The sequence below is a fragment of the Miscanthus floridulus genome, chromosome 18 (assembly GCF_019320115.1).
Source record: "Miscanthus floridulus cultivar M001 chromosome 18, ASM1932011v1, whole genome shotgun sequence".
Classification (NCBI taxonomy): domain Eukaryota; kingdom Viridiplantae; phylum Streptophyta; class Magnoliopsida; order Poales; family Poaceae; genus Miscanthus; species Miscanthus floridulus.
In genome coordinates this window covers 124,207,819-124,218,116 of record NC_089597.1, presented here as the reverse complement: position 1 = coordinate 124,218,116, position 10,298 = coordinate 124,207,819, and the positions used below count along the sequence as shown (strand labels likewise).

At 44.7% G+C, this 10,298-nt stretch overlaps 3 protein-coding genes across 3 annotated transcripts; 2 read left to right on the top strand and 1 right to left on the bottom strand.

The window, feature by feature from the left end:
- Nucleotides 1-990: 990 nt before the first annotated feature.
- On the bottom strand, nt 991-2,493 carry LOC136521915 (peroxidase 45-like). Its single transcript, XM_066515688.1, has 4 exons — nt 2,085-2,493; nt 1,775-1,972; nt 1,476-1,635; nt 991-1,381 (listed from the first exon to the last, which is right to left on the bottom strand). Exons 1-4 carry the CDS (start codon nt 2,298-2,300, stop codon nt 999-1,001), a joined length of 957 nt encoding a protein of 318 aa, XP_066371785.1. The 5' UTR covers nt 2,301-2,493; the 3' UTR covers nt 991-998.
- A 1,385-nt stretch (nt 2,494-3,878) lies between these two features.
- On the top strand, nt 3,879-6,894 carry LOC136523137 (L10-interacting MYB domain-containing protein-like). Its single transcript, XM_066516916.1, has 4 exons — nt 3,879-4,253; nt 4,323-4,488; nt 5,764-6,072; nt 6,162-6,894. Exons 3-4 carry the CDS (start codon nt 5,764-5,766, stop codon nt 6,744-6,746), a joined length of 894 nt encoding a protein of 297 aa, XP_066373013.1. The 5' UTR covers nt 3,879-4,253; nt 4,323-4,488; the 3' UTR covers nt 6,747-6,894.
- A 156-nt stretch (nt 6,895-7,050) lies between these two features.
- LOC136524583 (uncharacterized) lies at nt 7,051-9,812 on the top strand. Its single transcript, XM_066517898.1, has 5 exons — nt 7,051-7,579; nt 7,715-7,786; nt 7,856-8,301; nt 9,585-9,623; nt 9,741-9,812. The coding sequence occupies exons 1-5, from the start codon at nt 7,051-7,053 to the stop codon at nt 9,810-9,812; spliced, it is 1,158 nt and encodes a 385-aa protein (XP_066373995.1).
- The last annotated feature ends 486 nt before the right edge of the window (nt 9,813-10,298 follow it).

The following is a 10,298-nucleotide window of genomic DNA, read 5'->3' as shown; positions in this document are numbered from 1 at the left end:
AAACTATGTAATTAATAATGTAAGCGTTGAATGCGGACACGTAGAGGCGTGAAGTTTCTTCCAATTTCTAAAAAGAAGGTCTACTCACTAGTTGCGCCACTAGGCGTTGGTATGATGATTGTACAAAGTAAATTCTTTAGATACACTGATTCTATTGCAGCCACTTTGGTAGCACAAGTCTCTCTTGGATTGCCGTGTCAACCAGCTTGTTTTCTACTCCCTTTGTCCCAAAATAGATGACTGTTTTAGGCCTGATGTACATGGAAATTTTTGAGAAGTGAAAAAGGTGCAGTGCATAAAAAACTATAAGGTAAGAGATATAGAGAGATGTATTGAAAAAAGAGAAATGTATATTGGAAAAGAGGAAGGTGTATTGGAATACTATAAGGTCAAGTAATTTAAACATAATTTGAATCATATAAAGTCATCTATTTTGTACGAACGGAGTAATGAATACACCAACTTGACAGGGTGGTACACTTGCATGACGATTGGCATGGCCACCTTGCAACCTCACGAAGACTTAAAACTTCTCTTTCTTTCTATAGTAGAAAATGGTAGAACTATTAGACCAAATAATTGATAAATCACCAATTAAATCAGTGACGCACACGTTCTTGAAATTTTTTTTAATTTTTATCCTAATCTGCCCTAACACACGTAGATCGATATAGATATGAGTACATTCAAACAAATCCTCAGGTAGCATATTCTTCAAAGTAGCCAGAACAGAATTTTCAAGCAGCCAATATATCTCAGAAAAAACTCTTTGGCACAAAAAGCTGTCCGGCGATACCTCCATAGACCGACATGAGGCCACTGAATCAACGCCATCAACTTATTATAATTACAGCCGTGATAGACTTATATATATACTCTTACATACAGTATATACTGTAATACGGAGTATATATAGTAGTACATATATATATATATATGTATCATCAAATGATGTGAATCGGCCAGCGAGGCTAACCAACTAACTACACAGCTGCTCGCTAGTTCGGGAACCGGCAGTCGCGGCGTATCTCGCCGGTGGCCGCCGTCTTGGCCCCAATCCTGCCGAGCTTGGTGATCGCCGCCACGAAGTCGGCGAAGAAGGCGCCCTGGTTGGATGCGTAGTTGTCGACGGCGCCGCGGGACCTCTGGTCGCTGTACAACACCTGGTCGGTGCCCAGGAGCCCCCTGCCTCCCTGCAGGTTCCGGTAGAAGGCGTTGTCGAACCTCACCGGCGTGGGGTCCAAGAAGAACGCGAAGCCGCCGCTGGGGTTGGAGCCGCAGGTGTCGTGCAGCTGCGACGCCAGGCCCTGGTCCATGCTCCGGTCGCTGCCGATCCTGTACTGGAAGAAGCGGCAGTCCGCCGCGCCGAGGGTGTGCGCACCTGGTGGATTGGCAAGGTCAGGCCGTCAGTGTGAGCCTGACAATTATTACAAGGCCGGTGAGATGATGGATGAGCAGCAGGTGGTGCCGTTTACCTAAGAGGGCGATCGTTTCAGCCTGGGAGAAGCCGAGGCCGGAGAAGAAGGCGTTGAGCTGGTCCAGGGTGAAGTTGAAACCCGGCAGCCGGACGCTGTCCCTGGTCGACACCCTGCCGTCGAGCCGGCCGAGCTCCACCTGGTAGTACGGCCCGCCACTCTGCAACCGATGCATGCAGAAAAGTTAGAGTATGTTGCATGCACAGCATGTATGTAACTGATGACAAGATTTTATTCTTTTTGAACGACCAAGTAGCAACGAACGACTGACAGCATGGAGGCTGACCAATAGCACATACCAGGTAGACGGCTTCTCTGGCGGCGAGGGCCATGATGTCCGCGCACGACACCTTGTATTGGCACTGCTGGTTGCTGTCCACGGCGGCCTTGGCGCTCAGAATGGCCTGGAACCCATCCGGCTTGAGCGACTGGTTGGCGGTGTTCCGCCACTCGTCGTCGCCGTTCGAGTTCACGATCATGATCGACGCGTCGCAGCCCTGCATCCGCAGTTCCCATGCATCAGAGACGGCGGTCGAGCTCGATCGATCGGCTGTATGCACTGCTAGCGGGGAGCCAGCAGCTGGCCGGGATAAGTAGCATGTGCGTTACCATGACGGCGCAGTCGTGGAAGAAGAGCCTGAGCGCGGCGGGCGCGGCGATCTGGGACTGCGCCATGGACTGCCTGACGGAGCCCCGGACGATGGTCTCGAGGTTGGGGCAGGTGCTGGCGTAGTAGTCCGTCCTCAGCTGCGCGACGGCGGACGGCGGCGTGAGCGCCGCGGACACGACGACGGCGACAAACAAGACCAGCCTAAGCCTCGCCATCGATGAATGAATAATACACACGACTCTCTCTCTCGATCTCTCTCTCCTCCGGCAGCTTGGCTTTCAAATTCAAGCTGTTGTTTGTTGCGTGCGTCTTTCCAAAAGCGTGGCAGCTGGCCGTAGGTAGTTATTTCGTTCGATCGAGGCTGGTCGAAATCAAGCGATATGGTGGCGCGTTGGAACGGAGGTTGCATGGGATTTATAGACGGCCGCCGGCCGGGCGCACTGGCCCGTGGCTTCCTCGTCCTTTCCAACTGCCAATTCGATCAGCATGATTGAGGTAGACCAAATGTTGTTATTCCCTCTTTTTTTATTTATTTTTATTTACAAGACCCACTATAGTCATAGACGCTCATACACGTGCAATCACCCTACTCATGAACACGCTCACCCTACCACATTTGTTGTAGTAAGGTTAACCTAAACTCCCAAAATACGCCCACTATAGACATAGACGTGTCTGTGATAGCGAGATCTTGGTGACTTCGTCAATTTCAGTTCTTCGGCTCAGTCCATATTTGGGGCCGAATGGGATTGACATCAGGGGCCTGCCGCCACCCTGTCCTGTCTTTCCACGTTGGAGTGCCATGTAGGCAAAACCGGCTGCCAAAACCACTCCAGGGGGTTAATTAAACGGTTTGGAAAACTTTAAGGTGCTTGTTAGACGGTTTCAAAGTTCAGAGGGTGGAGTAGCCGTAGTGCCAAAGATGGGTTATGTAGATTTTTTCCAATAAATATATATAGTAGAGCAAAGTGATGACAATATTATAGGCCAGAGGAATAAAATTATCATTATGGTAAGCATTGAAATTATATCTTTGCGTAAAAATATTTTAATTCATGTAAAAATATTTAAGTTACATCTTTTCAAAAAATAAAAAATAATAGTGATAAAATACAATTAAATTTTAATTATAAATTCATGTAAAAATATTTAAGTTACATCTTTTTAAAATTAAAAAATAATAGTGATAAAATACAATTGGATAAAGTATAAATTTATGACAAAAATCAACATGCATGGACGAACAAAATATTTAAGTTGCACGGCCAACCTATACTAGTTCAAAATATAGCTATCGATAGCCATCAAGCTTTGTATTAGGGAATATAATTGTGATTGCTAGAAGAGATGAGGTTCCCAATATTTTCATTTGCTCAAAAAAATCATAACGCGAGGTCTAAAATAATCCGACGATTCTAGACACGCGGTCCCCATACGCGGCAACCTCGTATGAACAGAAGAATACTCCTGCTACTCTGCTAGCGATGCAACGGAATTATTGGAGACTCGGTCTCATGACTGACCGAGTCCACAGGGCCACCACCGTCGTCACGTACTTTTCCTGACGACTGACCAGAGCGTCGTTGGTGTAATGGTGTCCTGATGACTGTGGGTCCCTTTGGTTAAGCTGTGAAACTGCTTTTGCTTTCAAGAAAAGTCAAAAGCTAAACCAAAGGAACGAGCTTCTTCCGGTTGTAGTTCACAAAAGCGACTTTTCTGTAGTTCATTCTCCACAGCCACCCGAGACGTGCTTTTTCCGACTGTGAGGGCGAACGGTTCGCAAAAATTACCCGCAATGCCACCGGTTATGAGCGTACCCCTTCATTTTTCTTTCCCACCGACGCCTCTGTCGCTCTCGCTCCCCACCCGCGCCTCCTCTGGTTCCTGCCCGACGCCTGTTGCGCTAGGGTTTTGGCGCGCCCTCCGGCGGCGGTCCGGCGTGCCCTCCGGCGGCGGCGGCGCCCATCTGCCTCCCCTCAAGCCGGCGGCGGCACTCCAACCACCGAATCGAGCATCCACGGCCCTCGTCGTCCTCCCAGCGAGCCCACGGCGGCGCCCCTCGTTCACCTCCCCTGAAGCTGGCGACAGCGGCGCCTCGTCCTTCCCCAGAGCCCGTCGTCGACCTCCCGATCTACACGCCACCAACCTCCCCTTCCAGATCTGGTGAGGTAACTCCTCCGACTCCCCTTCCACCTGCATCTCTGTTTCCACTGATCCATTTAGAGGAACAAATGTAGGTCGCAAAGCAGTAGGGAAATCTCGGCACCGAGCACGGGCGGTGCAGACCAAGCCTCGCGTCAGCCGTCAGGTCCTCTTCCCCTCCCCACCGGCCGCGGTCTCCCCCAAATCCACGAGACAAATTGTCCCCCAACCATTCGACGAGATCTAGGAGGCCGCCTCGAGGTAATCTCTTCGTAATTTGTGGCTTCTTTGTAGTTCGATTCTGCTTATCCCGGCTGGTGATGCGCTCTTCAATCCTGATCCCGGTCCCGTAGAGGAGGTGGTGATTTTTGCGCGACAAATTCGTGCAATATTGCGTGTCGCTGCTGTTATCTCTATCTAGGCGTCCGGGCATGCAGAGGGGCATACTTTTGTGTGATTTTAAAATTTTAAAGGTTGTATTGGGAGTGGTTCCGTGCTTCTGCAGCGGGATTGCCGTGGATTTGGGGCTTCGATTTAGGTAGAGCACGTCGAGCTGTGTTTGTGTAGAACATCTAGATCTGTGATCCCGGTTTGTTGCTAGCCTGTTTGGTTTGCCAATTTGTCCTCATTTGTATCCATTATAGGTCGAATTATTATCAGGTTTGGGTGCCGAATCTCCGCTCTGGTTTGGTGGATGAATTTTATGGTGTAAAGCTGACGAAATTTGCTTCGATCTGAACGTATGGTCTGGGTGGAACCATCTACCAAGCATACAAATCTGCTCCGTTTTCTGGGGCTAGTAATAATGAGGAAAACAGTGGGGATTATAGAACAGAAGTCTGATAATGACTTGTTTTTTTTTTTGCGAGTCTGATAATGACTATGGTTTACATATATGATTGTCCGATACTTTGAGTGGTAGCTAATATTCAATCCATGATACCAGCTTAGAATTTCAAAATAATGTGCGCCTTTGTTGTTTTTGTGTGGCTGTCTTCTCTTTTATCAGAGCAAAGAATGTGTATGGGTGATTTAAATGCACTATCTTGAAGATGATTTGCATGGTTTAGCTATGTGGGAATTTTAGGATTTGATTAGATTCATTCAAACTGGATGGTGTACTAGAAACTGTTTGAAGTTATGTCCTTACGCTTTCAGATTGTGTGTGTGGAGATTATTTGAACAAGTGCTACATAAGCTGAGTAATTTGCTAAGTTGGAATCCTGATTTTGAAACTCGGATAAAACGGAAAGTAAATTGTGAAAGGAGTATTTTCAGCCTAAAATTGTCAGGGCCCCATCATATGTCTATCTAAGATCAGATGTGTAATAGATGAATAAATTACTACGCATGTGTAGCTAGTGTCAAGGATATCCATAACTAAAATAAAAGGTGTAGGCATGAGTAACTGGTTTCAGATCCATATCTATCAAACTCAATGAACATCTGGCAGATTGGTGTGATACCAATGTGACCTGCTTTTTTTAGTTCTACTATATGCTGACACATCACTGTTTTCTTAACTCTCCTAAAAAGATGGCTGATAAGGCAGATTGGTGTGATACCAATGTGAGGCATTTCATTGACATATGCAAAGGAGAGATAGAAGCTGGGAATAGACCCTTGGGATTGTTCACTAGGACTGCTTGGAAAAATCTGGTAACTAAGTATGAAGAAAAAACTGGGCTGAAGCAAACAAAGAAACAATTGAAGAATAAGTTGGACAATATGAAAAAGGAATATACATGGTTTATGGAGTTGAAGAATTCTGCCACCGGTCTTGGATGGAACGAGGCAAAGCAAACTGTTGACTGCTCCAACGAATGGTGGGATGAACACCTAGCTGTAAGAACTGTGTACTGTCCTTTTTTCATTTACAATTATGCATTTTGAGTATATGGGCTGACTTGTTAACTTTATCCATTTAATTTCAGAGATGCAACAATCCTGATAAAGGTATCAAATGCAATCATGTTAGGTTCAGGAAACAAGGACCGAAGCACCTTGACGATCTTCATATGTTGTTTGATAAGATACATGTTAGCGGGGCAAGTGCATCCTGTCCTGGAGATATTTCCTCCGATGACTCAAGTGATGAGGATGTGGGTGAGATACAGAAACCTCCACATAATGATGTCAAGTTGGCTGCTTTGAAAAAATCGAAACCAGGAAAAAAGAAACGAAAGGAGTCCTCTACTGCTACTGACGAAAAGGATGAGAAGAGCCCATTCTTTCGCATGTACAAGAACACATGTTTGAAGATAGAAACTGCAGCAGAGAAGATCTCCACAAGTGTTGAAGCATCATCTACACCTCCAACCAGCCAAGTCCCTAGCATTGCAGAGGCCATGAAGATGGTTAAAGATTGTGGGGTGCAAGAAAAAACAGCTCTAATGCATACAGCCACCTTTCTGATTGTGAAGCCTGAATTTAGGGAGGTCTTTAGCATGCTGGAAACAAAAGAAGGAAGGTTTGACTTGCTTGAGAGGGAGCATGCAGAACGCATGAGGCGCACGTAGAAGCTTTCAGTTATTTATTTTTAGTGTTGTTGTGAGAACCATTTATTTGCTTCCATGTTCAGAACCATTTGAAATAATGTTGCCTGTACTCTGAATCAATATTTTTCTGAGTTATTTGCTTCCATGTTCAGAACCATTTGAAATAATGTTGTCTGTACTCTGAAACAATATTTTCCTGAGTTATTGCTTCCATGTTTGATATGTCAATATTTTGATTGCTTCCATCCCTATTGTTGTACGTGTTTTGAATGCTGTCAATATTTTCTTGAGTTTTGATTCCTGTCTTATGTAGATGGATGGCAACATGGAGGATTTGGCAAAAAATGGACAAAAGAGACTACTGCTTCTTGCAGAACTGTCGCAGCAGGCTGCCATCACTGGTGAAATGGGTTACAAATACACTGAGCGGTATTTGCACAAAGGAAAGTATAGGGAAACACCAGAAACTGGAATTCAATGGGTTATGAGATGCATGGGTTATCCGAGGTACTTCTATAAGATGTTTCGAATGAGCACTGATGTTTTCATGGCACTGCATGACTTGCTAATCTCGAACTATGGCTTAACATCAACTAATAATGTATCATCAATGGAGTCATTGGCAATGTTCTTGTGGATCGTTGGAGGACCTGAATCATTTTCACAAGCTGAAAATCGTTTTACCCGGTCACTCTGGACAGTTCACACTAAATTTCATGAAGTACTGAATTGTCTGCGCAAGTTAGCAAAAGACAATATCAAGCCAAGAGATCCTACTTTCTGTACGGAGCATGATAAGGTCAAGGAGGAACGTTTCTGGCCTTATTTCAAAGGAGCTATTGGAGCTATTGACGGTTCACATGTTCCAGTAGTAGTGCCAGCAGACGAAGTGGTCAACTACACATGTCGACATGGCTACACATCTCATAATGTGCTAGCTGTTTGTGATTTTGACATGAGATTTATTTTTGCGGTTGCTGGTTGGCCAGGTTCTGCACATGACACACGCATCCTGAACCATGCGTTAGCAAATTTTCCTTCATTTCCCGTGCCTCCTAAAGGTATGCATGTTTCGTTACTGGTTGTCAATATTTCGATTGTTATTTGGCTTTGCTGATTTGGTTTTATAGGTAAATATTATCTCGTGGACTCTGGTTATCCAAACCGAATAGGATATCTTGCTCCTTTTAAAGGAAGCACATACCATATACAAGAGTTTCGACTTCGTAATGGACGTGCTCCTCAAGGAAAGAACGAGGTGTTTAATTTCTTGCATTCATCTCTTCGAAATGTCATTGAGCGGGCTTTCGGGGTCTTGAAGCAGAAGTGGCGTATTTTGAAGGGCATTCCAAGTTTTTCTACTCGAACTCAGAAGCATATAATTCTAGCTTGTATGGCATTGCATAATTTTATTCGTGACACCAATTTGGAAGACAAGTTGTTCGATAGATGTGATGCTGATGAGGAGTACCTGCTACAACACAGTGCAACGGCAGACACACAAGAAGATGACAATCAAGACGGAGAGAATGAGGACACCATGAATACCATTCGCAGTAGGATAGCCGATGCTTTGGTTAGTGCGAGAGGGAGATAGTTATGTTGAAGAAGGATATCATTATGTGAACCATATGTCTTTTGTAATATTCTATAATTTCATATATGTGGACCATATGTTAATGGTGAATGAAAATCTTTAAGAAAAGTAATTTTCCTTTCTAAAATGGTAATTTGCATGCGAATTAGTGAACAAAACATTGTTTTACAATAAATTTAAATGCCAGCATTCTTTCAGGGGCATTACAGACATTTCTTACCAAACCTACAGCTTCACAGCCATTCTAACCAAACGGCTTTCAGCTTTCTCACAGCTCACAGCTCACAGCAGCTTTTCTCACAGCTCACAGCCCACAGCAGCTTTTTTCACAGCCACAGCCCAACCAAACAGACCCTGTGTCTGATGAAGTGATGAGTGGTCTGCCGACAGTGTGCCAATCCTCCTTCTCAATTCCCATGGGCCGCGCGCCACGCAGTTTGTTCGGAACTTCGGATGGGAGCCGGCTGAGGGGTGACTCGCTCACACGCTGTAGCGGTCACCGTCGGATCGGGACTGCGATGGCGCTGTGCACGACCTCACGCCGCGTCGGTCGTCGCCGCGCGGGGACTGTGATGCGTCGTGCCTGCGTGTCACTTAGGCGATTTTGCATACTCACAGACATACACGGATATGGCCAATTTCTCCCTCCACACACTCAATCAAGATTTAAGAGAACCAGTGTGTATTTCGGCCCATGTGGTCTTAGTTTGCTCGGCTCAAGTTGCATTGTGTTTGTTCCAAATTGAAGCCCATTAGTAGTAGTAGTCAGCACCGGCAAAGGAATTGCGCATGATTTGTTCAGTGTACAATTTTTTGTTATTCTTGATTCTTGAAGTACATGATTTGTTCAAGATGTATACCTTTCCTGTTCAACTAGTATAAATTTTTGTTCTACCAGAACAAACTTGAGAATATTTCAGTTAAATAATCATCAATTGGTTGACAATCTATCTAGCTAGAAGTAAGTGTTTAATTAGAATTTAAAGCCATTATTATTTGGATCTAATCATTGATTACTTCTTTCAAAACAAACTACTCTGGCTTTGTTTAAACCACCTTATTGTTAGGGGGGGGGGGGGGGGGGGGGGGGGGGGGGGGGGGTTGTCGGCCCACCTTGAGTTTAATTATTCTGTTAGATTACGGAAAGAAATATTCTAGCTTTGTTTAAACCATCTTATTGTTATAAAAAGTTACAACTACTTCTAAAAAAATCCACAACTCACAAATATTAACTCGAAACCTAATTCTTTATCTTTTTGCAGCTTCAGGCTAGTTCAACCTGGAGAGACATGAAGGAAAGTGTAAGTTCTTTGCATGGCTATTAATTCAGGCGAAGGTCCTCACCGCGGATCATGTTGAGGCAAAAAAAAAAAAAAAATGGCCATGTAATCAAGCTGATATGCCTGCTCTATGATCAGACACCAGAGACTGTGGTACACTTATTTGTGCAATGCCCTTTTGTGAAGGTGTGGTTCAAAATGAAAGATTGAGTTGGGTAAATCAGCAAACTTCCAGAATACGACGATTAAACTGTCGATGCATGATGGGCACGCAACATCAATGCAGAGCCAGAGCACATGAACATAGAGAACGAAAGCCGCTTTGATCATGTATGGAGCTTGGAACATCTGGAAGGAAAGAAATTGGAGGATTTTTGGATGAGTTTTGAACACACCATCACAAGTGGTTCCCTGATCAAGTGGGAGATGAGACTAAGAAGGAAAGCTTGAGGAAATCAGGCTTTAGATGATTAGTCATTCTGTAATTGTGTTTGAGTTTTTCCGTTCAGTATGTAATCCAACTTTGTAAACTCAGCTTTCTAAACCCAATTCTAAAATTAATTAAATAGCCATCCATAGACAACGAAGAAGCTCAATGGATCTGTTTCAAGGATCCGACACGCCTGGAGATGCACTCCTATATATTCATCACACCAGAACAATCGTGCCAAGTGCCGAAGCCAATGTGTCCCCGAG